The sequence below is a fragment of the Cinclus cinclus genome, chromosome 17 (genome assembly GCF_963662255.1).
Source record: "Cinclus cinclus chromosome 17, bCinCin1.1, whole genome shotgun sequence".
In the NCBI taxonomy this organism is placed as follows: Eukaryota; Metazoa; Chordata; class Aves; order Passeriformes; family Cinclidae; genus Cinclus; species Cinclus cinclus.
The window spans coordinates 1,598,077-1,625,192 of record NC_085062.1 but is presented as its reverse complement, the minus strand read 5'-3'; the positions used below and the strand labels follow the sequence as shown (position 1 = coordinate 1,625,192).

Here is a 27,116-nt window from a genome sequence, read left to right as displayed (position 1 = left end):
CATTAATACATTGACATGAGTGAACCACACAGCAAGTATGACCTCATCCAGATTTGGGTTTTGCTCAAGAGTTTTTATTCTTTGCCTGTAAGTTAATAATTGTCTGTGAGCAAGGTAACTGTACTTGGTGCCTCACGGCATGAAAGTCACCATAAGGTTTCACTCTCTTTACACACAAATATTTTGACAAGATCTCCTTGAACTGCCTCCTCCAGAGCTATTGGGAATTTTCATTGTGCTTAGAAAATCAAACTCTAAATTGTGAATTGGCAACAGAGAGAGAAGCAAACACCCGAGAAGTCCTGGGTGAGGCTCCTTGTTCTCGCCCCAAGAGGAGCACTTCTCCACATGTGAATGACAAGCTGCAGCCTTTGATTGCTGCAGGAAGAGAAAAGTGGTACTGGGGGAGGCTTATTTTGTCCTTTCTGACAGCATCTGTCGTGAATTTGTAAAATTTGTCAAATGTGTATTCATAAAGTAAAATAACGCATTCAAGCATGAGAAATTATGCTTTGTTCTGGTTCTGGGATGTGCTTGAGCAGGGCTGTTTGAAGAAGCAAGGGAGCAGGGGAGCAGGTCAGCAATCACACTTAGAATGCAAAGCTCTCTCGCTCCGTAACAAATTAATGGAGTTGCTTGAGGCTGTTGTCATTCTAAAAATAAAGTGTTGAATTAAGTAAAGAAATCTGAGATAAAACAGAAACTTTTTGTTCCGGCATTTTGGGCAGGGGGAAAGAAACAGGCTGTCATTAGAAAGGAGGGATCTGTGTTTTCATGTGGTGTTCCTTGAGAGGCAGACAAGAATTGATAACTCAGTGGTGCCTGAGCTGCAGAATTAGGCCTGTGTGGCTGCTCCTGGGGGTGTCAGAGAGCACATATTGCTCTGGGAGTCTGCTTAGTGTAGGATTGCTTGCTGCTGAGAGCAATGCTAAGTGCAGGTTGAGGCCTGGCTTCAGAGAAAAAATGCCCTGCCATCTCTGAACTAATAGTGGGGAATCTGTAAAGCCATGGAGCTTTTTTTGAAGCACTAAAAGGCTGCATGACCTCAAAGGTCTCTGTCCTGGAACTCTGTAGCTTGTGCTTCCATCTTTTTAGTGGGAAAACTCCCCGACGTAGGGAGGCTGCACACTCTTGGAATGATCTCTGTGTGTGTTTGCAGGATGGGGACACAAATCTTGGTGGAGGCAGCTGCCTGCACCTCTGGAGTTGAGCAGGGAGACCTAAGTGAAAGCTGACTTCTTTCCACAGACCTGAGGAGTGCAAAGGTTTAACCAGGAATTTACACTGCTAACAGTGCCCAAAACCAGTGTGAGCAGTCGGGGTCAGCACCCTGTGAGTGATGCAGCACAAATGGGGAGTGAGAGGAGAATTGCTCCTGGTGCTCAGGCTGTGAGCTCAGAAGAGCTCTGGGTTTTTGCTGTGGGTTTTTGCATTTTATCGTGGTCCCCAGCAGGGTCATGCATGGCACAGACTCCTCCTGGGATTACAGTCACAGTGGGATGTGGATGTGTGCTGCTGAGACAGAGGATTTTCTCTGCATTCGAGACATATCTGTGTTCTTAATAACTTTACAGGGGGTTTATTGTAAGCTGCTTTTGTGCTTCCATGCAGCTCTTTGGGCCCATCAGTTCAGGGCTCTTTGCCTCCAGGAGCTTTGAATCAACAGGATGGAGAATCCAGTGAAAGCTCATTGTTCTGGAGAAAGGCTTTGGGCCAACCTTCCTGCTTTCTGACAGTGCCTCTGGAGAATCAGCATTTTAATATCCTGTAATTTTCAGCTCATGCAAGGAATTTTCCAATGTCTCCGAAGAGACATGCTTGCATGGGGAGAATCAGAAGTGCCCTAAAGTGATATACCTGTCTAACAAGTGGATGCAGGAATGTAGGAAGTCTGTAGTATATAGAACTTCTAGTTCCTTTCCTTCATTTTGAGTTTAGGTGGAATTCTCACTACAGTCACAAGCCTGGGGTTTGTAAAGAGAAGCACAGCCAAAAAATCCTGTGTCCTCCAGAGGCTGAGGGGATCAGCCCAAACCAGGGCAGAAATTATTGCTCAGAGGAAAAATGGAAAACCCTGAAGCAGATTTAGGGAAGGATCCCTTTGAAATGACATTTGCTCCTTGAAATGGGAATGCAAGAAATGCAATCAGCACTGTGTTTCTTTGAATTGTGTTAATGCTGAACTCAATCTGGGAATAATGGCAACCTGCCTTAGTGGTTTGGGGAGCAAAATAGGCTTCCTGAAAATTTGGGGAGAGGAGTTGAGAAGAGGGACTTTGTGGTTCCTGGAAGGCAGCTGTGCCATGGTGTGGTGGGATGCAGTTCTTACCACTGTCCCTTGTTCCCTGCCCATCCTTTTGGGGTGCCATTTTCTGGGGGGTAAGGGCATTTACCCCAGTCCTTTCCTGCTGTGCCTGCAAGGAACTTTGTGAGAAATGGGGATGCACTTTGCTGTCCAACCTTAGCTGTTTAGATCAATATCTGCAGCCAGAGAGTGATTTTAATAAAAGGCCTCTCTCTCAGCTTACCTATCTCCATGACAGATAGACCCCAGCTAGCATAAATCCTGCCCTTTCTCCTGTCAGTCTCTTGGCTTTGTGTGACATGTAGGTGTTTTGACACAGAATACAAATATTTCACAGTTGGCTAATGGTTTAGAGCATATATTTAAAAGATTTACTTTTGCAATCACCTGGTGCCTTTAGAGAATGTGTTTGCCTGTAAAGCCTCTCTGTTATTTGGAGAATATATCCACACACTCCCATATATGTATTCATTTTCTGTTGTTTCTGAAATATCTCTGAGGGAAAATGAGTTTTGTTTTGGATAATGGTAAGGACCCCTCTCCTAACCTTCCTTTTAGCAATGAGAACCTCCAGTGGCCGTGACAAACCTTATTTATCAGGTGCCAGAAGGGATGCCCAAGGGTTGTCAGTGCTGGCAGCTGCATTAGCAGTTGTTTCTCCTCTCCAGGTAACCAGAACAAAACCTCTCCCTGGTTAATCAGGTGCTTTTTAAACTTTAGTTTCACTTGCAATAGGAGCTCTTTCCTTCAGTTCTTTCAGCTGATGAATTTGTGACCTTTAGCGACTGTACTGGTGCCTCTAATTGTAAGTGGCAGGACAATATCCCTGTTGCTGTTGTGTAAGAGATGCAGAGAAACTTGCTAAGAGCAGCCTGTGACTTTTAACCACTGTATTAACAGCCTTGATGGAAACTCAAAAGGATGTTAGGCCAGTGATCAGCCCAGCAGAGCAACCTGAGTGATTGCAAAGGCCACAAAAAATGAGAAAACTCACAAGGGATTCCTTTCCTCAGCACCCTCCCTGCTCTGAGGTGTGGGCAGCCAAAGCAGCTGATGTGCTATGGGGAAAAACTCTGTTCTACACCTCGGAAATGGGGAAAAACTCTGTTCCACACCTCGGGAATGGGGAAGAACTGTTCTACACCTCAGGAAATGGGCTCGGGGAATTTGGAGGAGGAGGTGGCACAGGAGCTGTGCTGGTTAGGATAAATACATTTTGATGAACAAGCTGGACCTCCTCCTTCCCATTAATAACTTTGTTAACAATCATCTTCCCCGACAACTCAAATAATGAGGTAGTGGCTCAACGAGGCAGTTCCTCAGCCTTTTCTAAGTAGAGCCTTGTTTCCTTGAAAAAGGATGAATCTCTGATCTGCTGGATATAGTGCTGCTCTAAGGGGTTTTATTTTCAGCCAAGTAAAAAGTCAGGGTAAACTTTGCATGTTTGTCGGATGCATTTACTTCACCCTATTTTGTTTGCTTGAATGTCCTTGTTTAATGTTGTGGCATCTTGTTTTGCAGCTGCTTTAGGGTCACCTGAGACGTGTTGCATGGGAGGCAAAGCAAATTAAGAGTGACTGGGGTGGGTGAGGGCACAGACCCACCTGGCTCAGCAGCCCCTTTCCAATAGCACCCAAAATCTTGGTAGGAAAGAGCAAGATCCAGCAATCACAGGTGGTGCTTCCCCTAAATGTGCCTGGGGCAGAGCTCCTGCCTTTGCCTACCCCTGATTTAGGGAGCAGGGGCAGCAATATTCCCTCTGGAGTCCAACACTTCACATTTTCCTTGCCAGGCTAATGGCAATTTTGAGCCTTTTTTGTTTTTCTCCAGTCTTACAAACTTTTGCTGATAGAGAACCCTGAATTAATCTTCAGGTCTTTTGGGTATTGGATTACACTCTGTCCCAGTCCTGTCTGTGGCAGCAGTGCTGGAACTGGCATGGGATGCTAATCCTTCTGTACCTATTCACTCAGTTGTAGAGGAAAATGCATGAAAGCAAATTGCTAGTCCAAGCTAAATTTAGATTTATTCAGTTGGAGTTAATTATAATCTTTATTTAGTCCCAAGCGATGCCTTCTTATCATACACTTATTATAGCTGAGAAAATTAATTTTTATTCTACCATAAAGGTGAATGTAATAATCTGGGTTCAGGGAAGGGATTACTTTAATAAGATTTATAGGCAGCCTTTCAGACAGCACCGTTTTATTATTATCTGTAGGTGGCCTTGCTGCACATATGTCTTTCAGTTTGGGTGACTGTGCAAAATTCAGACAAGCTAAAAAACTCTAGAAAGCACCAGCTCAAAAACTTCTCCATCCAACTTAATCTGCTGGCAGTGGCAAGCAGGCAAAACCTTGCTCTGGAACACAATAACACAATTTATGGCTGAATGTGTGACCTGATCGGGAATTTCATTCACATGCATGGTTTAATTTTGCACTTAAAAATATATTTTAGTAGACAAAAGATTTATGAGGCCAGAGATGTTGCTTTAAAGCCTTTTTGGAAGCAGAGTAAACATAGGCACGTGGTTTCTCTGTTACTCCAGCCCATAAAACCAGGTGCTTTAGTTGTGTTACCCACTGTGCAGAGTTCAGAGGGAGCAGTAAAAGCCTCTAACACTTTTGGGAGGAGAAGCTTTAGTGAAGAGGGAGCCCGGAGCTCTGATGGGGCAGGAGCCTGCCCCTGGACCCTGAGGTGCCACACAGAGCCCTGCACTGGCCACCTCCAGCGCTCAGTGACTGGAAATGGCTCCAGCCAGGGCTGAGCTCACCCTGCAGGGAGCGGTGAAGGAGAGGGTGAATCAGTTCTGGCCATTCCCTGATCTGCTGAAAGGGAGGTTGGAGTGTGGCTGGGCTTTGAGACCCTTCTGGAATGAGGTGGGGCAGCTCCGGCAGAGAGTGGCCAGAATGTGCAGCTGCAGAGGAGTCTGGGCAGCAGAAGTTTGACTCAGACATTTGGAGATAAGGATGTGAGACATTGTCCTAAGCCAACAAAAGTTAATTAACCTCTCTTCAGTGTTAGATGTTTGGATTAAGTTGGTTTTATTTTATTTTTTTTTTAATTGCATCTTTTTTCTTGTCTTTCCAAACAAGCTGCTGGTCTAGCAATGTTTTGCAAAGCAAATCTCTGTCTCCACAAATGTGTAATCAAGACTGAATGTAAGGACTGGGAATTGGTTGCAAGCCTTACATCAAGTTCTATCCTTACATCAAATTAGGATAAGAAGAAGAGAGAATGAGAAAAGCTTTAAGGAATTTTATCATCTTTTCTCACACTATTATTTTTTATATCTTGACAGCTTCTGGTCTGACTTTAATGTTAAAAATGTACTGGAAGCACTTCTTAATTCTTTCTTGCAGTATGATTTGTATTTTCAAATGCCTCTGTTACAGCTGAAAACACTAATTGTCATTATGGCTCTTTTGCTGTGCCAGTGGGGTTCAGTGGATAACAAAGTCGAGCAGTAAAGGAATAAGGCTTGTTTGTGAATGGAAGGTGATGGAATTTTTCCTGCTTTAGTTGGGTGATGGAATTTTACCCCCGGGGGGTACTGTGAAGGGTTCTCCTCATTTTCCTTATGAATGTAAAGCTGAGGAGATGAGTCACAGGATGGGCTCTGAATGGAGGAAGTAAACAGTGCCATCCTCCTTTCCTGGGTATTTCATCACATTTTGAGTGAGTCAGGGAGAGCACGAGGCTGCTGTTCACCCAGGCTCCCCAGACCCTCACACAGGCTTGGCCCACTCACATTGCTCAAATGGTGAATAAACCCGTAGTAGATTCCACACTGTAATCCTCCTCCTCCTCCTCATCCTCCTCATCCTCCTCCTTCTGCCAGGCTCAGGAGTCAGAGCTTTCCCAGCTGTAGCCAGGTCAAATCACCCTGAACAACCTCTCAGGGCTGGGGTCTCTGAGCAGCATCCCTTGGCTGCATGAGAGTGACCTGCACAGCTGGTCCAGAATTAATTCTTCTCCTATAATTTATGACTTCCAGAATAGTTTTCCTTGTGTAGACACCCTCTTCTGAGATACAGTGTGTTTTTATTCAAGGCTAATGCCTGCAATTCCAGAACAAAATAATTATTATGAATAGAGCCATTTTTATAGTGGAATAATGTACATGTGTAGTTTGATCTTTATGGTGTTTCAGCAAGGGCTGGTGGGAGGGGCTGGTGATTTTTCTCCTGTACAGACAAGCCATTGATTGCCTCTATGAGTCATGGATAACATCATAGCACTTACTGGCACCACATTACTTGAAATTATTCTTCTTTTACAAAGAGGAGTGTCTCTATGAGCTCGCTGTACAGTTCCGATGATGCTGCAGAAAAGATGAATTTTAATATTTTCCCAGATTTCCCACAGGTGCAGGATTGGCTTCTTGTTTGTTTTCAGAGAAAAAGGATATTGAAAGAGTTGCAATTTTAAACAGTTGTTGTTCCTTGCACCTCCAGCTTCAGAATTACTGATGGCTTATGGAAGACTTGGCTCCTGTTAAGTAGTTAGTTAAAGCAGAGGGGAGATTTAGATGTGAAATTTGGATTTATCCTGTTCCATCAGGAGCTATTTTCCTTTTTAGCTAGAAAAATATGGCTTTAAAAGACTTTCCTCTCACTACAACTTAAAATAGTTGCATTGTTTTTAACACTGACCTGCCACTGCCACCCCTACCTTCCAGCAGGATGCTTGTTTTGTTTCTTATTAAAAAGTATGAGATCTAAGAAACGTAGCTTTGATGAAATCTTGAGTTCCACTAATGGCAAATTTTTGTTGCACAGTCTGGCCTGCAGCTGTGGCTTTGCATCTCTTTCAGTCCTGTGCCAATTTTTGCGGTGGCAGACCAGGATCAAGTGAGATTAAAACCAAAAACGATGGGTAATTTTGTGGTTAGGTAAAAAATTATCAAGAGAGCAGAACAGAAGCCTCGTTTGAGGCCCGAGCTGGGCAGGGTGAGGACCAGGGAGGGACAGCTCTGATGCTCAGCACTGCATGCTCAGTCCTGTGCCTGGTGCTTTCCTCCCTCTCTGCACCTCAGAGACATCACAAAGGTCTTTTCTTTCCATCTGTGCTCTGAGTTTGCAGGATGAGACATGAGGATATTGCCCGACTTTGGAGGGAAGGATTTTAAGCATAAAATTGTAGTGATGATGTTTTAAAAGCTGACCTGTTGCTCTAAGGGTCAGTAGCTGCTTAATCCAAATGAGTGTTTTAACAGGGGCAAAGCAGCTGCAGAGAACCTGCTACAAGGTAAAAGTTTTTCCAGAATTCCAACTAAATATCTCAATTCACAGCCAGCAGCGTGTTCTTTCCCCACATCTCCCATCAACACCCCCAGTGCCCCAGCAGTCTGAGCAAACCAGACTCTTGTGTCTGGGAAAGCACTGGGCTCTGGGGATGCTCTTTTTTACCTCCATTTACTTTTCCTCAGCTCTTGCTCTCTTGTGGTACCTAATTAGAACTAACCCACGTTCTGGTCTAATGTTCTGCCCTCTTTGATCTCGCTGGATTGCTTATTAAAGGAGCAGGTGATTTTTTCACCACATTATTGCACACAGAAAGCTCCAAATGTGTCTGGTTTCTGATTGTTGCTGTAAGGAGATTGGTGCTATGTGCTGAATTAAAAAGGAGGGGTGTTGGCCTGCCATTATGTGAAGTATTTCTTTTTAGATCTTCCTACAGCATCATAAAATGCTGCTAAATTCAGATATCATATTTTGTTGCATGCTGGTTCTAGGACAAAGCCCAGCCCTGTCTACTGAAGTTTATGGCTTCCCATATAAACCTTCAGACAAAATTTGTATCTCATTTTGTTTGAGTTACAGTGGGATGATATCCTAGTCCTCGTACCAGTTCTGAGCAGAGGCACTGAAAAGTTGCCACGGTAATGAAATGGAGGAAAGGGAAAAAACACCCCTTTTAAACTTGCTGTAAATGGCTGCTTGAGAGAGAGACAAAATATCTGCATGAAGTGTGTGTGTGAGTCCTTAATGTAAACACAAATGCATTTAAGCCTTGTTTTGTTTTTGGTTTGCAGCTATGTCAGTGTTTAAATCTCCTCTGCAACCTGCTGTGCCTTGGGAGAAGGAGATTTTAGCTCTTGCTCTATAAATCAGAGGATACTCTTGTTGCTCTGCCTCTTAGCTTATCTGCTTGGTTGCTTATCTGTACGGCTGCAAAGTTTTTAAAATAAATGCAGCTTCTCAGAAGTATTGCTTTCAAATGTAGTTCAGTTTCTTTACAATTAATCCAGAAAGGGGCTTGTCTGCATCTCAATTCTTAACAAAGAAAAAAAAAATACCCTTCCTTCCCTGTTTGCCTCAGCTTTCCCAGGATCAAAGTTCACTTTCTGCTCCTGAGTTGGGAAGTCCCAGAATGGCAGGATGAGTCGGAGTGCCCTGTAAATAAATCACAGAGCAGAAATGGGGCTGCTAAAATGTCCCTTGGTGACTTTCTGCTGGGGAGGGAGAGCACCCGCTGCCCATCATCCACGTGTGGATGAAAGATGTGGAGGGCAGGGACCGAGGTCACTTTTCCCAACTAGAAAATGCCACTGCCACTTTCTCATCATCTGGGTTTCTGCATTCCACCCTGGGCTGTGCTGGTGTGCTGCAGAGCTGGGCTGATGTTTGTGATGAGATCAAGGCAGGGAACACCCTGGTGGGGCTGCATTTTTATTTAACTGGAGCTGAGAGGGAACCCTGACCTGATCCCCAAGTGCAGTGGTGAGAGAGGAAATTGTTGGTGGAGCGTTTCCTGCTGAGAATTTTTTTGGCTGCTTTTGTATATTTTTGCATGTTTACTCATCCCCAGAAAGAATATTCTAATGGCTGAAAAAAACCCCTTGACACAAGTAAATATACAGCAAAAGTAAAGGCAGTAAAGTATTGTGGTAAAATAAGAGGCATTTAAACAAGTGTAGATAATATCAAACTATTGAAAAACAAACGACCAGAATTTCAACTGAGAACAAGAGTGGTCAAAGTCAAATGGATGGGATTTGCCCTAGAATCTGTCTTTGATAAATGTAGGCTTTAAAAATACACAACCTGAAAAAAAAAAACCAGCTTAAATACTAGAGCTTTTATCTCTGCTAAATTGTGGCTGCAAGTATCTGAGTGATCTGGCTCGAACAGGTGTAATTGTTGGTGTGTTGTGTATCTGCTCTGGCCAGCCCTGACAAACAGTGAAATCACCACTCAGCTTCAGAGACACAAGGAGAGCTTTGACCTTAGGTCTGTCATTGTGCCTTTGTTATCTCAGTGCATTATGGAGCTGCTGCATTTTAATTCCTTGGGTTTCTGTTTGTTTCCTCTGAGGCAGTCCCAGGATTCACCGGCTTTTTGTTGGAGTGCATGAATTGTTAGTTTGAAAGAGCCACTGTTTCTGGTAGAATCACAGCCCAGACTGAATATATCTCACTATTAATTAGGGATCAGCACAAAACAAAGATGTCTGCTTGATCCCTCCCTCCCTCTGGAATCTTCTTTCCTGGGAAAAATCACTCAGTGCTGGCTGGAGGATTGACCATTGTGTTGTAGAGAAACTTCTGTGGTTTCCAAATGTGTTTCATTCTCCTCGGGAATTAAACCAAAAAGTCCTTCTAAGTGTCTGAGAACCTTCTGTGTGTGAAGGATTTCTCCTTCTCTCAAGTTCACTCCTGCCTCTAAATCCATCCCACTGAGACCTCTATCAAACCCCATACATTTTAGAGTGGAAAGTTTTGGAGCATAATGCTTTTATCAGGTTCTCACTAACTTCCAAGCTGCTGTTTCTTTCCAACAAAGAAAATGTTCAGTTTTTACTGCTTAAACTGTTCTGTTTTATTGCTACTAATATTCAATATGCCAGTTTCTTAGGCACATTGAAACATGTGTGAGAAGAAGCTGAAAGTTTGATCTGATAATAAAAGAAGTAGACTGCCAGTAAAAAGTTTTGGAAGTTAGTTTGGGATCTGGCCAATCAATCCTCTCTTTCTGGTACCCAGTAGTTGATTAATGGCTTTCAAGCAGATAACAGACTGGGGAAGGTGGAAAGGGAGCTGTACAGCTGATGCAAAGTTTCCAGCCTGAGCTTTGAGCAGAAGTGTTATTCCACGGTACCTGTATCAGATTGTTCTGTAACTGTGGCCAGCAGTATTGATCTCCTGTAATCCATTGCTTTGTCAGAAGCTGAGGGCCGTGCTAAGCAGACATCTGAGTTGTCTTTGTGTTTCCTTTTCTCTTTGGCCTGCAGTGGTGGAGAGCCGAGGAGGGATCATGGACAGCATCCAGAGATTCTCAAACCTGCCAACCTATCTCCCTGCGAGCCCTCACATCTCCAATGCTGATATTTTCTTCTTCCTCAAAGAAGCCAACCAGGATATCATGAGGAACTCCAGTTTGCAGTCTAGGGTGGATTCATTCTTTCTATACAAAGCCAATCAGCCACCCGTCCTCAATGCCACGTATGGACCCTTTTCTGTTGAACAGCCCATTCCCTTGGACCTCATGCTCACTTCTGCATCTTTTGGTTTCACAAATAAATTCACTTTTAACTGGAAATTAAAATCCCACATAATCAACAGCTCCATTTATTCCAACAAACCTAAAATACAAACGTTGTTCTATATTGCGGGGAAGGACTGGGATGACTACGACTCTGAGGAGATGCTGCCTTGTGTGAAGATGTTTGCTTTCCTGGAGTCCAGAGAAGTGGTGGCCAGCTGTAGATTGACAGGCCACCTAGGATTATGTGTTGTGGAGTTGGAATTGTCTCCCAGCTGGTTCAGCTCCCCTCCACCCCTGGTTTCAGAGGAAACAACCTCTCTGGAAGGGATTACTGTGGAGCTCTTCTATAAGATTTATACAGTGGATGGGGAATGTTCTCCAGAGGATGCAAAATGGGAAAACAACATCCATGCAGGTGAAGAGAACGAACACCAAGCTTTGTCAGCTATGGAGAGGATTGGTAGCATCGTTGTTTACCCAAATCAAGACAAATTAAAGCAGTCTTCGCTGAGGGTGGATGAAAATCTCATTATTCACTTACCACTCAGCCCAGTCAGAGAGGGTGACATTGTGACCTTCCATGTTTTCCTGGCTGATTACTCCCTAGCAGACCAGTTTGTGTTAAGGTAAGAAAATTTTTTAAGTGTTGTATGCAAAACAAATAGGGGCAAATCAATGCTGGGTGTAAATACTTGGCTATTTTAGTGTTTTCATGAGAGAACTTCTGCATTTCCTCTTCAGTAGGGGAAAACTATAAATAGGCTTGAATTATCTGTGTGGATGACACTGTTTGGAGCATGGGCATTGATTTTAAAGTATGGGCTATAAATGTTTGATTATTTTTTGTTTTAATTCTGTTTGCTTCTAGTCATAATTCTGCCTCTGTAAGTCAGCCAGGGTAACTGCCGTGATGTGCTTTGCTAAAGAGTTTGCAGGAGAGTTTTCTGTTCTTTGGTGAAGTTTCCTCTGTTTTTATTGACTTTATGGTCATCATCTTTCTAAAAAGCATGGGCTACATCTTGCACAGGTCAAATGTGGTGAGAACTCTTTTGTTGCACTGTACAGAGGGGAGCTGAGAAGTGAGAAAATGACCTCAGCCTGTGGAGGAATCCTTTAGCAGAGCAGGGATTTGGGGCCAAACTTTGCAAATTGTCTTCAGTTCTCCTATAAGATCAGCCCATCCTGCTTATTCAAGCTTTTGACTGCTTGTTTCGTGGCCCATTTTTGTTTTAAGTTTGGGCACTCTCTGTTGACCTTTCCTTGCGAATCTGTCTGTAATTGGAGAATTCGGACAGAGAAACCACCCTGAGGGTTAGCGCTGCGTACTTGTTATGTCCTCAGCTGTCAGACTCTGCCTTCAGAGCTGCGTAGGAACCAAATTCGGAGAGAAATGTGAGCCAAACTGGGGGAATAAAAGGGCCAAAAGGTAATTGGAAAGTGTCATCTGCTGCAAGGATGTGAAACTCCTGGGAAAGAAGGAGCTGCAGCCCGTGCAAGGAAACCTCAGAGTAGATTCGTGCCTTGCTTCCAATGTTTTGATCCAAGAACGATGGGAGCAGAACGTGACAGAAGTGCTTTGGGGACAGATGTTGAGAAAATAGACAGCAAACCTTATGCAGCACTTTCAAATCATGGAGCATTTGTGAACTAGCACATGCATGTTAATAAACTTAGATATTGCTGCCTGCACGGGGACAAGTGGTTCGCAGCACAGCGCTGCTAACAAGGGGAAATGGGGGAGAAATATACTGGGGTTTAAATGAACTTTCCAAGGCTTGGGTCAGGAAGGGTCTTCCTTTAAACACAACTTATTCGTGCTTCTCTGTGGATTTACAGTTCTTAATTTGTTAAATATGGATTTGGCCAGCATCCACTGTCAGTAGATGGACTGGCCTCATGGAGCAGTCGGGTTTCAGCAGGCGTGTATTGATCCTCGGTGCTATAGCAGAGAGATTATAGAATTTGCCTAAGGCCCTGCAAGGATTTAACATCAGCTCTTAATTCTCAGGGTTTTGTTCTCTTCCCCACACCACAGATAAAATTCCCAAGGTATTAGAGACAACCTAAGATGAGGATGTTTTCTTTCTGCTGGAATTTCTAAAATGGCATTTACCTCGTAACAAATCGTGCGAAGGTGGATAGAGTTTTGATATTTCTGCTGGCCAGGAAATAACCAAAAAACTTCCTGCAGAGACACTTTTGCAATGCTGTCTTTCAAAAGCAAAATAGGTCCTGGAAGCACTGAGCAAGTGACTAACCTGGGTTTTCAGGGAAGCAGAAAATGAGGGAGCAGACAACTTCCAGACTGGGGAGCCCCAGGATGATCCACAAGAGCCTGGGTTCTGCTGAGAGCTCACCTTGTCCCCCAGCCCACGGGATGTGCATGGCTCCAGCTGCCAGGTGTTCTCCCAACATGTGCAACATCCATCCCAGTGCTCCCCAGCTGCTGGAAGGCAGTCAGGTTTCCATGGGGATTTCCTTCTCTGAAAAGTGTATGGAATCTGTTCATCTCCAGGAAATGTTTCTGATACAATAAATCAGCATGTTTTACGTGCCCAGAAATATTTCCTTGGAAAATTCACTGTTGGCTCTCTGTAGTCTAGCCTGTCTGGGCTTTTATTTGGCTTTGCTTGCACTGTGCTTTTCATCAGAGAAACTGAAAGTATTTTTATTTACCCTTCAGTTGAATGCTGAAAGTGAGAGGCGGAATGCAATTGTGCTGCTGGTTCACCTGTTCTTTAGAACGGAAAGAGTACCTGCAACTGTTGCTGCGATGATTTTGAATGATGTATGTTGGGTCCACGGAGAGATTTTCCAGCTGAAGCTTACATGGAAGGCAGGGAATGCTGCTGAGGGAAATACAAGCACTATAGTGCCTAATTTATGCAGTTTCCCTCACCAGCTTTCCCTGTTTTTCTGCTCAATGCTAATGTCTGTGAAAACCCAGAAGGTTCTTATAGACATAGAATTTCTGTGTGTTATAGCCAGAGAAAAATACATTGAAGTGAATGTTTGCCTTGGGAAATGTGTTTTTGCCTAATATAACTGATAATTTTTAATCATATCTGTTGTAAGTGTAGCAGGGTCTGGCTCATAGGAGAGGATAGATCAAAACCAAATCATTCTCAGCACAGCATTTGATGCCAGCCTTGAGCTCTGACAGGATGCAAAGGAGCAGATATGCTCAATTTTATGCACCTCTTTACTATTTCATGCCGTGTTGCATGGTATTTTATTTTATGCGAGATTTTTCCTAGCAGAACTGACTTCTATTCTCGTATGGGAGCTGATTCTTTTTTATTTTGGTGAAATCTGGGATTCTTAACCAAGCTTGGAAACTGAAAAGCAGTTGGAAGCAGTTCCTTGATTCAGCAATTTGCTGTGTTGAGAGACACCCACTTGTTAGGTCCCAGTCCCCCCAGCCATGCCACTTACAGGTGGCACTGCAGCTTGTGAAGCTCCAGCTGTCACTTCCAGTCCCTTCCATCAGTCCAAACTGGTTTCACTTGACTTGAGCTAAGTCTTGGTTTGTTGTTCTCGTTCCATAACTTGAATTTTAGGTGGAGTGGGAGCTTTAGTGGTGCTGTGTTTGGAATAAAATCCATTTGTTTTTTTTCCTGCTGGGATCCAGCCAGCGTGGCTTGGTTTCAGTGGGGGACACAGATGTGTCAAGGGGCAGAATTTGGGGCAGAGTTGTGCATTCAGTGCCTCTGCTGTGCCTGCCACTCCTATTGCAGGCTCTGTTGACAGATGATCTATACATGTGTGCAATGAAATGCTTATGACACTGGAGATTAATTTGTGGCCTTGCTGGTTTGATCTGTGCTGCAAAATTCACCATCTGGGAAGATAAATTTTGCCCATTATGTTTGGTGGCTTGTCACTAAGCACAGTTTAACTGTAAAGGTAGGTGAAATGGGCTATGTTGCCATGATTAAACTCTTTTATGGGCCCTTGTTAAAAAAAAACCCAAAAAACCAAAAAAGGTAAAAATGAAGGACAGCTTTGAGATTCCATCAGAACTCGTACATACTTCATTGTCACAAATCTTCAAGTACTTTTTGTCCTTTGATGTGCTGGAGTATCTCTGCTTCCTTCTTCACTGATAAATGTAGATGAAATGCAGTAAATGAGGAAAGAAAAGATGGAAATCATGTCTACAGAAGGGGTAACAGCAACTTTAGTGCTAATTGCTAAACAGAAGAAGTCTTCTGATGCATGGAGGAGTTATAAAAGAGACAGGAGAAAACAATTCCTGCTCAACTGGAAGAACAGAAATCTCATCTAATAGCACTGGGAATGGCTTCTGTTTCTTCTGTGGTGTTTGTTATTATTTAACTCCATCCTGAGACTCAGAGGATGTATTTAAAAGAAAAATGGGAGTTATTTGTACAGCAGGAGAACGTTTAATGAAATAAATGGACAATTGCCCCTTGGTTATAGGAAAGAAATGAGGACAGTCTCTTTAGGAGTAAACAAGGGATTTTTGGAAATGGAACCGTTTTCAGAGTCTCCCTATCTAAACTGTCAGTGAGGATGTGCTGCTCCTGAAAGCTGAGCATTGGCAGCAAATTGTCACACAAATGACATCGTTGACATTCCTTCCACGTCCCCAACACCAACCACCCATCCTTCTTTTGTGCCCGGTCAGAATGGAACTGGAGATTGGAGAAATTCCAGGAACAGCAGCGAGGGGCTGAGAGCAGGTAATGAATGCCTGGGCAGGGCAGTGGCAGCAGCAGTGGCTCAGGATGTGGAGCTGTGGCTGCAGGGGCATGGCAGGACCCTGCTCAGGGACCTGGCTGGCACTCTGTGCCTTGGCAGCCTCAGGAGAGGGATTTTCCATCACTCCTCCCTGCCCTGCTCCACACAGAGCACCACTGGGACTGGGGGATGAACCAGGACAAGGTGTAATACATGCCAGGAGACCCTTCCTGATTATTCTCTCTAGGCAAAATGATATCAAGGATTTCTATTAATAAACATATATCCATATGGAGGAGGTGATGTCTCCTGCTAAGGAATAAAAATTGCACAGACCATTAAAAGTGACTTACAAGGCTTCTGCGTTAATAATGAAAGATCTGGAGAAGGCTGAGCAGTCGTCTAGAAGGCCAGAAAAAGATCATTAAGAGGATGTCTCCTGCCAATAGCTGCCAAGAGCAAACAAGGGAAAGAAAACAGAAGGTTTTGGATCTGGAAGTGCATAGAAAATGAGAGTACAGACTGTGGGGAATGCAGCCTGGCTGCCTGTGAGGAGCAGGCTCCACATGGCCTTCCTTGCTCCTAAGCAAGCTGGTGGGAATGGGGAAGCACTGCCACTGGGATTGTTACTGGGGAGACAAAGGAATGATTCACTGAAACATCATTTCAGGATGAACATTCAGCAGAAATCAAAGTATTGAGAAAGTGAAAAAAATACTCTCCTGAAATCAGAAATGCTGGTTCAGATTTAGAAATAATCACAGAAAGAAACCACTACTGGTGTCTTGGGAATCATTTGGTTTTTAGTCCGAACTTTTAATGAACCCAAGATGAATGCTGAAATTTTTGGTTTCTCTTTTCCTTCTGAATGTACATGGAACTAAATATAAATATGAAATAGTGATACGTAATTTTGGTAAAAATATCAACACTGCTAAGTCTGGAAATGCCAGATGTGTCTGTGTAACTTTCCTTCAGTCCCCAAGTACTTATGTACTCTTTCATATTCCTCCAAGACAGATTCACATTATTTTTTTCCCCCAGATCTCCTGCTTCATTTGATGCCTATATTGTTTTCCTCCCACTATTTTATTTTCTTTTTTTACTGAATGGGAAAGGGAATAACATCCTTTCAGGACACTCCTATGAAGCCTGGGGAGCTGTCATCGGAATTTTTTTTTTTTTTTTTGGCTTGAATGAACCATTTCTATAAATTTTCTTTCAGGAAGGGTTGAACTATTTTATTTTTCTTATTTCTGTTTGAGACCGGCTTGTGGCCCAGAAAAATTGGCTGTAGCTGATGAAAATCCAACATGATGGTATGGAGTCACAAATTTCACAAGGATGCTGTGTGAAGTAGTTAGATCTGAACCTCTCTTGGCTGAAGGGAAAAAGGTTTCTTCCCTGGGAGCTGCTGGCAGTCCGTGGCTCTGCTACATCCATATCCATGAGCCATCATGGAAATAACTGTGCCACACTGGCAGCTTCTCTCTCCTTCTCACGTGCCTCAAGATAATTCCTCTGCCCTAGCCACACTGGAGAGGGAGAAGAAAAGAAACCACCCCCCATACAGTCTCAAAAGCAGTTTAAAATGACAAAAAAAAAAATCTTCTCCTTAGAGCTGAAGCAATTCTAAAAGCTTAAAAAGAGATGGATCTCCAGCAGGGAATAAATGGCCCAGTGAATCCTGAAAGACCCTGCAAGACTACAGTCAATAAGGCTTTTTAATGGAATTTTAGATAAAGGTCAACTATGTGCTGCAATAATCAGCTGTCCATGATCACTGCACAGGCAGAGCAGCAGCTCCAGTGACAGAGAGAAACCCTGGGAATTGTTGGATATCGGCTTGGAAGTGCTTCCAGATGGGATTGCAGCCTCATGGTGATTAAACAGGGGGCTTTAATTGAGATGTTTCCTGATGGAAATCTTTGTTGCCCTGCGAAAGGGCTCCTGGCTGTGCTGCTGTGTGCACAAACCAAGTTCCTGTGCTGTTGTGAAGTGCTGGTAAGGGGCAGGAGGATGGGGCCAGGGTCCTGGTGACTGTGGCAGATGTTCCCACCATCTCCTCCTTCCCTTGGCCTCCACAGCCTTGGCTCAGGGATGTTCTCTTCTCTCAGGGCAGGGGGAAATGTTTGTAAGAGTTGGAGGGGGGGGGTGGATCAAAATGTAGAATTAGATTGATTACAAATATTTAGTCTGTGTGTATTCCACCAGTGTTTTTCACTGAGAAGGTGAAAGGATTTGCCAGTTATTTTTAATTTTGGTGGTTTGGGAATATTTCATGTTGTGTGCTAGAACACTGAGTACATCTGGAATGAAACAAAGATCCACTTCCCACTGGAAAAGGCGTTTGGTTTGCCCTGAAACCCTACTTCTCCTTCCATTCAAGCCCTGCCAGCACCTCAGCTATCTCATTCATTGCCCATCTGCACCTGTGAGCAGTAAGGATGTGACAATGTCATGCAAATGAATTTGCTGTATCTCATATCCAGAACCATGCAGTAGGAAAGCAGAGAGGAAGCTGTGCTGATTCTGGGTTGTTTGGTGCACGAGCAGGTGTCTCATGGCTGCCCTACGAGTGGGTTCGTGGGGCTGTGTGTCACTGCTGGCTCTGCACACATCAGCTCGTTTGGCACGAGTGTCACAGGTCAGGACTGTGAGAGGAGCCTTGACAAGCTCTTGTGTGCCAATGTTAGCAGGCACTGCTGTGCTGTGTGAAGGGACAGCATGGCAAAAGCACTTCCCATAGATCTGGAAGGTGCCACAGATCCCATAGATCTGGAAGGTGCCAATAGATCTGGAAGGTGCCATAGATTCCACAGATCTGGAAGGTGCCAATAGATCTGGAAGGTGACACAGATCCCATAGATCTGGAACGTGCCAATAGATCTGGAAGGTGACACAGATCCCATAGATCTGGAACGTGCCAATAGATCTGGAAGGTGCCATAGATCCCACAGATCTGGAAGGTGCCAGTACTCCATGTGACTTGACACAAACTCAGCCTGGTTGATAGTAATGGGAAGAGATTTTACATTTCTAAATGCTTTGGGTTCTACAAGCTTGTTCTAAGCTGAAGCCCCATCTCCAAAAGCTGTGACAGAACGACTCCTGCTAATTAACTGCAGGCAGCTCCTGCAGAGCTGGGTGTTTGCTCTGGGGTAACCGAGCAAGGCTCAGGCTGTGCTTCACGTGCTTGTGGTGCTGAGCCTTCCTGCGTGGGGATTTTGGGGCAGCCATCGCTAATTCTTGTTTTGGGGCACCTGCTCAGACTGCTCTGGGAGTGTGAGGGTGTGTGGGGTGGGGATTGGATCCCTTTGGATGAGAGCTGCTTTAGAGGGGTCCCAAAGGTTCAGCCTCTCCAGCCAGCTCAGGGCATTTCCACTGCTCTTCTCCAGAACTTGCTTTTGCTGGGGGCTCTCCTGTCTCACCTTTGCTGTGATTAATGTTGGTGCAGCTCTGAAATGGGAAGGGAAACCACAGATGGAATTAGAAGCTGAGTTCTGCCTGTGAGCACCCGGCTCTGAGTTCAGTTACCTCCCTTAATGAACACAAAGCTGCCTTGGGGTGACAAAACTGCTTAAATTCACAGTATCACAAAGGGCAATTTAAGGAAGACAGCTGTAAGGCAAGCATCTTTTTTTGTCCATTTCTTTTATTTTTTACCTTGTACTCAGGTTGGAAACACAGGTCAGCAAAGGTTCCTGTCTTGGAGTGATCATTTCAAGTTTGGGGCACACTGTGGCTCTCTGCAAATTGTGTGTCCTCGTAAATGAGTCCCTGGTGGGGAGCTTGGGGGGAGCCTTTGTTTTGGACAATATGCTGAGTAGTCCCTGCTTTGTGCTGCCAGACAATGATGGCATTGATCAGCTTCTTGTACAGCTCTTCATTAGCTGGCAGTGCAGTAAATCACAGTCTTGTTTAAACAAGTCAGACACAACAGTGATTCGGTCCTTGATGCAGTTACTTCTCCTTCTATTCATTACATTCACAGTAATGAATAGTATTAAAAGTAGAAAAATGTGACTACTTTGAAATTTCCTTTTTCCTGAGATGTTTTAGGCCGTGCATTACTGTCATTTTATCCCGGTAAAAACCAGATTACTCTCCTGTGAAGCTGATAAAGTATTGCTTTGAGTGAGCACATTGATCTCAATTTCTTCATGTTCCCCCTGATGCAAGAGAGTTGCTTTTGTCCTTGTGTTTACCCAGGAGTTTTTGCATGGTTTGATAGAAGAAGCCCAGTGTGATAATTTGCTGGGGAGAAAGAACTCTCAGAAAGAGCAGGAAACCAAATATTGCAAGAAAATTGTCAGCATATCTTCTTGTTTTGGGTGCTGCTCCTGCTCCCCATGCAATGTATGTCAATAAAAGACTCATAAGAAATGGTTCTGGATAAGGCAGAGCAGGGAGCTGTGCTGTGAGGTGTTCAAGGCTCCAAATAGCTGCCATGTCTGCCTTGGATGCTGTACTCGGCCAGGTTATAAAAGAAATCATATTAACAAAGTTATTGGATCCCAGATGAATCTCAAGAGCTGCAGGAGAAGAAAACAGTGACAAATGAGTCTGCCATTCCAAGGCACAGCAAACGGTGCTTACAGTTAAAGCTATTCCTCTGCCTGTGCCCTCCTGGCAGCCTGGAGCACAGGGGATCCCTGGGCTGCCAGAGCCCAGAGCCCCTGCCCTGGGGCCAGTGCTGAGTGACACAAGGGGCACCATGGCAGAGGCTCTTCTTGAGCTTTCCAGAGCCCAGGGAGCTGCTCCTGAGTGCTCTGGCTCTCCACTCCCCCCAGTTTTTGGTCTGCCCCTAAGCAGTGCTGGCTGTCAGTGCCCTGGGTGCAGCAGAGCCTCACCCTGTGTTAGGGATCTCATACAGCTAAATAAAAGGGAAATGTCTCTCAGATCTGTTCTCCTGAGGAACTCCAGGGAGATGCTGTGGGTATTCCCAGCAGAGGAGGAGTTGTTCTGAGCAGCAGTGTATCCAGGGCTATCCCACCCAGGAGGGTGCTCTTGGGAGAACCATGTTCAAGTGGCCCCAGGTTTGTAGGGCAAAGCTGTCACGCTCCCTCTGCCCCCTCCATGCTTTCCTTTAAATGGCTCACTAAGTCCAAAATGTACCTTCCTGTCTCTCCACTCCATCCTTTAGAATATTCTCCTGCCAAGCAAACTTTCTCAGTTCCTTTTTTTTTCTCATTGTGCGGCCCAACCTTTTGTGGTATTAATGAAGGAGTCCTTAAATGCATTTTCAGCAAATCACCATCTCTAATTGTGCTGGTCCTAGAGGACAGTGAGTGGAAAAGGCAGAGAAACAGAAGTGTGGGATAGGCAGTGCTTTGTTCATCAGCTTTTTAAGCATCTGCCCCAGTTAATGAGGGTCTGGGCAAGAAATGTGCCAAGCAGCCACGGGGAGCACACGGATGAGCACTTTGATGCAGATCCCTGGTGGAGGATGGTGACAAAATACACCAAGAGATGCTTGGGGACAGTCTGAAAAGTTTGTCCTGTCCTGGGAAGTAGCAGAGGGTGAGGCAGAAGCAGTAGCAGACTGTGAGAATCTGGACCTGGATCCAAATGCATTGTGAGTTTTGGGCTGTTTTGGATCTGAGACTTTGGCTCTGGCCCATCTCTAATTTAATTTGCCTGGCCGGAGTCTTCTCAGTCTTACCCAGAAAAGAGGGGTGATTTAATCGACTTCCGTACAGTTGCTTAGGATTTGTGCCAGTAAAACTATTGGAATTTGGTTGTGTGAAGGCACATGTGTGTGTGTGCCAGCGTCCTGGCTTCGTGTTTCTCTGGGGAGTTTGTTGGGGACAGTGGCAACTGCGAGTGGGTGGGTGGGCAGGACACAGATGGAGAGGGAACAATCCACGTTTGGAGCTCTGCTTTTAATGACACACAGCAACACCAGTAGAACACTCTTAATTGTGGAATTTCCTGCTGTCATCTCCATAATGGGGTGTAAGTACCTATGCTCCTCAGCTAAGATGACTTTTGACTCATTTGCCAAAGCTAATAACCCTTTAAAAATAATTTAAACCTTTTCAGAATTATCTTGGGACCAGTAGTCTTTTATTTGCCACAGAATGAATAGCAGTACTGTGGACTCCCTCAAACAGCGACCTTATGTGAGATGTAGCGATTACAGCAATTAAATCCTCTTTGCCAAGGCAACCAGGGCTTTATTTCTAACTGAAGTTACATTTTTTTCCCCCCAAATGAATCTCTTCTGCATGCATTATTCATTTTTCTTTGGAACATTTAGCCTGTGCGAATTCCACGAGCTCAAATTCAGTATTATTACTTATTAATTATTGGGTTGAGGTAATGTCTAGGACAGAACTGCCTTCAGGGGTCAGAGGGCACCGGGTTCCCCTTGCAGCCAAAAAGCAGAGTAAGGCCATAAACTTTGTGTCGAGGTGGGGGTTGAAAATTTAACAGCATTTGAGGAAAAACTTGTGAGAGTTTGCAATTGCATTTTGCTTGACTCCAAAACCCACCCACATCAAGCAAGTCTGGGATATTTTGGTCTGGAGGATTCTTAGGCCAGCACAGCTTTGACCATGCCCTTAAATTAAATGTTTGAAGAAGGTTGGTCATGTCAGCTTCAGACATTTTAAGTCCAACTGCATTCTTGTCATTGTGACTCTTGCTTGGAGAAGGGAAGGTCAGTAATCAACAATAATGGTTAATGTGCGACATTTTCTTTAACAACTTTGGGAATTCTAGCTTAGGATGGTCTTTGGAATTCTTTGTTTTTAAAGGAATGTGCTACACTCTCCTTTTAAGATTACGTGAGTTCATTGTCTCTTTCTGGTATTACAAAAATAGCCTCTTGATTGACAAGAAAACTGAAATGATTCTGTTTAAATCTGTACTGCTCTCCTAAGAAATCTACATTCATTATTCCTGGGATGACTGAAAGATTTACAATAGTTTATAATCTGGTATCATTTCATTCTTCTTCTTGGTATTATTAATCACCTTGTCATGAAACGTCAGGAGAACTTTGTTCAGCTTGCATGATTTGGGCTGAGAAAGCCATCCTTTAATATTAATGTTTCTTAGGAAATTGGGTAGATATCTTTGCATTCTGGGAACCATAAAATGGATGAATGATGTCCTTTGACTAGACATTAGATGCTTACAGGCTGCTGAAGCTGAAGAATAAGGTTGAAAAAGCCCTGCAGCTGTACCACTGTGGGAAGAAAAATGACCTTGCAGAGCAGATCTGGTTCAGGTCAGTATTTGGCTGTAGGATCTGCAGTCAGGAGAGCCAGGCAGGATGGTGTTTGTGGCTCTCCTGGAACTGTCCTTGGTGTGGCCACATCAGTGACTGTGTCTCACTGGGGACACGAAACCCAGGTCCCAATTATTTGGTCATTTAAATATTGCGGGTTGCATTTCCTAAGCCTGGAGGCAGTCAGCCAGGATCCTGGCTGGCTTTCAGCTGCAGTAATTACAACTTGCCAGCTCAGATTTTCTCTGCCTCTTAAATCACATCCGCTATTTTTCACTTCCTTTGCTAAACTGCTGTGTCCCCTGTGCTGTCGTTGGTGATAATAGTTCTAATGCTTTGCCTATTTATGTGATGTTACTTTATCTGCAATGTCTCACAGTGTTTGTACAAGAAACGTCTGTCATTGCTTTCATTTTACAAATCACTGTTTTTATTGCTCGTGTTCCAGTGATACACCTCAAAGAGCAGATGCTTTCCAAAAGGAGGAAGGCACTACCCTCAAACTGTTTTTTTATTTTCCAGTGAGGACCGGGGGGTTGGTGAGATGCTCCTGCTCTGTCCCTTGGGTCTGCTAGCAGGGCAGATGGATTTGGGATGGCCCAGAGAGTACCCAGGGGTGGTGAGTCGGAGGTGCCATCCCAAAGGGGCAATGATGCCCAGGCCGTTCCCATCCCTTCATCCCGGCACGGACTGAGATCCGTGCGCAGGCCAGGAGAGGGCAGAGCGGACTCGTGAGTGGAGCAGAGAGCCGTCGGAGGGATGGAAGGGTGCAGGGATGGAGGGGTGCAGGGATTCAGGGATGGAGGGATGCAGGGAATCAGGGATGGAGGGATGCAGGGAATCAGGGATGGAGGGATGCAGGGATGGAGGGATGCAGGGAATCAGGGATGCAGGGATGCAGGGATGCAGGGATGGAGGGATGCAGGGATGGAGGGATGCAGGGATGGAGGGATGCAGGAATGCAGAGATGGAGGGATGCAGGGATTCAGGGATGCAGGGATTCAGGGATGCAGGGATGCAGGGATGGAGGGATTCAGGCATTCAGGGAATCAGGGATGCAGGGATGCAGGGATTCAGGGATGCAGGGAGGGCAAGCGTTTCAGGAAGAATGAGCCTTGCTGCGGGCTCAGTACCCCGGCTGCCAGAGGGAGCTGTGGCTTGGATCTAATCCCCTGGAAAGGACTCAAAGCATCACCTCCCTTTAAAATGCCTCCAGGGGGGACATTTGGGAATTTAACTGCTTGTACTGTGGTTTGTTTGTTTATTTATTTATTTATTTATTTATTTTCCTCCCTCCCTTCCTCAAACAATTTCCAAGAGCTGTTGCATTTTCTCTTTACAAATGTACCATGCCTCATGTGTGAACTGGATATTGCAAATGTGTTTCATAAAGCAAATTTTCCTGCTGCTCTGGAGGTTAAGAAGCTTTAAGTGAGGTTGTCTCTTTGCAGAACAACTTTCTTCTTCGGACTTGAAAAACAATGGAAATATAGTTAATGTTCAGCCTGACAGAGTCTTAGCAAACTTATTAAGGGCTTAATTTAATAAAATCATGTTTCACTTTCATAGACAAGAAGCAGAACAGACTTGAGTCTTTTTTAATGAATAAAGTCCTTAGTAAGGTACTTGCAATCTTTCTTTATGTAAGGCTTATTCTCAGGGTTTTTTTCGCTTTTAGGAGCCAGGAAGATTTAGTGCAGCATTTTCTAAATTGTGTCGTGCTTCCTTTGGAACTGAATGGAAAGGGAAATGTATCTTAATGTTAAAGAGACGTGAAACAAAAATGTGGATTTTCCCCAATGAAAAGTTAAACATTTGCAAGAAAAATGTTCCTCACGGCAATTTCAATTCTGTTAAAAACACATTTACTGTCAGAAAATAATGGTGCTGGATGAGCTCTAATAATAAACCAATTTGTGTGTACCACGGGAGTGGACTTTTCCAGCCTTTTGTTGTAAGTCATGCTGGAAGGGCTGCCACTGGGCTACAGGAGCACAGATATTTTCACAGTGGGATTTGTGTCTGCTTGAATTATGTGAATAACTCCATTGAAGTACAACTGGGAAAAAATTCATCATGTGACTTCTTATTAAAACATTGCTTTTTTTACTCCAATCAATGATGTTTGAGCAGCTCCATGTATTTTTTTTCTCTCAGATTTCTCTTTTTCATTCTTTTTCCTTAAATGCTCTGTGTGCACAGTGCCTCTATTGTGCAACACCCAGAGCACGTGGCAGCAAACTCCTGATTTCTGGGGAACTGGCTTGCTGCAGCTCACCAAGGCCATTAATGGGCTGCGTGTGAGCTGCAGTCTGGGGGCACCAGGGCTGCACAGAGCTCCCCTTCCCTGCATTATCCAATTTGTTGAGATCAGCAGGCGCACCAAAGCATGCAAATTTAAGATTTGCTTTGAGGAAAATTGAGGGGCGTTCTTTGCCCTGAAATGAGCTGTTTCTCTGAACATTGCTTGTGAGGATATTTGCAGAAATGGAACGCGAAAGTGGTGCAAACGCAGCCAAATTGAACGCATTTACAGATGTAAAAGGCTCAGCTTTTGCAGGTTTGTAAATGTCTTTGGGGTGAGGACTGTCACTTGGTGTGGATGGAGCCTGGTGTAACAGGTCCCCGAACACGTCAGCCCCGTGGGTTCAGGGCTGGTGACAGTGACAACGCTGTCCCACCCAGCTCAGACACCTGCAGGTTTCTACAGCAGCACAGGTGCCTTTTATCCTCTCCAGGCCCCAGTCAGTCATGCTTGGTAACAGTGTGGAAATTGGATTTGTCAACTAGTAATCCCTCAGTGATCGATAATTAGTTGTAATTATGCGCTGTTGAAGAGCTGAGGAGAGAAAATTGAAGTTTGTGGCCGGAGGGGGGAAATGAAGAATGGCAGGTACACCAAGGTGTTTGGCATAAGAGAAATGCAGTTAAAGAAGTGAATTTTCACAAAGAGCAGTGGGTCAGTCTGGCCTCTCCCGCCAGGCCAGGTGACAGGGCTGGAGGGGCAGGGCTGCTGAGGCTAAACAGGACAACGCAGTCCTTAGTGAGCTGGCTGCCCATAAACCATCGTGACTCGGACAAAAAAGAAGTTTGCTTTTGTTTGTAGCCTCCCAAAAATGTGCCCAGTGTGAAACGCCAAATGATTATATTTGTGGAGTATTCCTTGAAGCTTCTCCTGTATTTATAGTCAAAGCTCCTTCCCCTGCCTCAGATTGAATTTTTGTCTGATGTATGAGCTAGGAGAAGCTGAAGTCCTTGAGTGTTCCCTCAAGGGACTGTGCCATCCTCTGCACTGGCTCCAAAAAGGCACAGCCTAGACATGTGGCTTGGTTTCAGATGGATGAGGAAAGGTCTTCCTTCTCTTCTTCTTGCTTTCTTCTCTGTTCCAAAGAGCACAACAGCTCAGGTTTCCAGATGGGCAGGAATGATATTCCAGCTGTCTCTGACAAATCCAGTTGAGTCTGTCCTGGGATTTCTGTACCAGCTTTGCAGTTAAATCTGCCACTGGTAATTCTTCTCAGTCACAGAGCCAGAGAGGGTCTGTGTTGCTTTGTAGTTATACCCATGGGTGATTGCCTCGTGTGGCTGATTGTCACTCTCTAAATAGACATGCAAAATGAAACTGTTTAACTGCAGCAGGTGGGAGTGAAGGAGCTGGAGCAGACCTATTACCCAGTGGTATGTGAGAAAGAGCCAGCAAAATTTATGGTTTCTGAAGGAGCAGTATATTTTTAAGCTTCTTGTATTCCTACACTTCACAGCCCAGATTAGCAGATTGTTGACAGCTCCATGATATATTTGCTGTCACCTGGCTGGAGTCCGAAGCAAGTGATAAATTTTTAGTTTGAATGAGCTCGTGTGACATGCAGTGACAGATATATTTTTTGTTACTACAAGTATGTAGCGTGTCCTGCGCTCGGGGACTTTGGTGCTATTCTTGCTGCAGCCGTGAGTGATTTGCTTGCTTTCCTTGTGCTTCTGTTTCACCATCCAAGAGAAGGTGGGGAAAATGACACATTCCTCATTTGCTGCGATGGCTCCTTCTTTTTCTGCCGTGTTGTAGCCTGTCACAGGCTCGGGTCATCTCCTTTGGGCTCAGCAGAGCCCATCTGCTGGCAGGAGAGAGCAAGTGCTCTGTGGAAAAGAATCCAGCGTTTCCAGTTGCTGTTGCTGAATTTGATGTGCTTTGGATATATGTCACAGGAATTTACGTGCAAAAACTTGGGGTGTTTTTGAAGTGATACTACTGTATTCTGGGAAGATACAACTGCCAAAATACATATTCAAGATAGGAGAAGGGGCAGCAGGAATCAGTTTTGTCTTCATGTGACTGAACACTTGGAGGAACTGAAATTACAGGTTCTGATTGAGAGTAAAA

At 44.5% G+C, this 27,116-nt stretch overlaps 1 protein-coding gene across 1 annotated transcript in view; it reads left to right on the top strand.

Annotated features, from left to right (window-relative positions):
• Positions 1-27,116, top strand: part of TMEM132B (transmembrane protein 132B) — a 214,303-nt gene that overhangs the window by 49,344 nt on the left and 137,843 nt on the right. Inside the window, exon 2 of the mRNA XM_062504444.1 lies at positions 10,544-11,423. Coding sequence (XP_062360428.1) covers positions 10,544-11,423 — 880 coding nt within the window. The remainder of the gene's footprint in view (positions 1-10,543; positions 11,424-27,116) is intronic.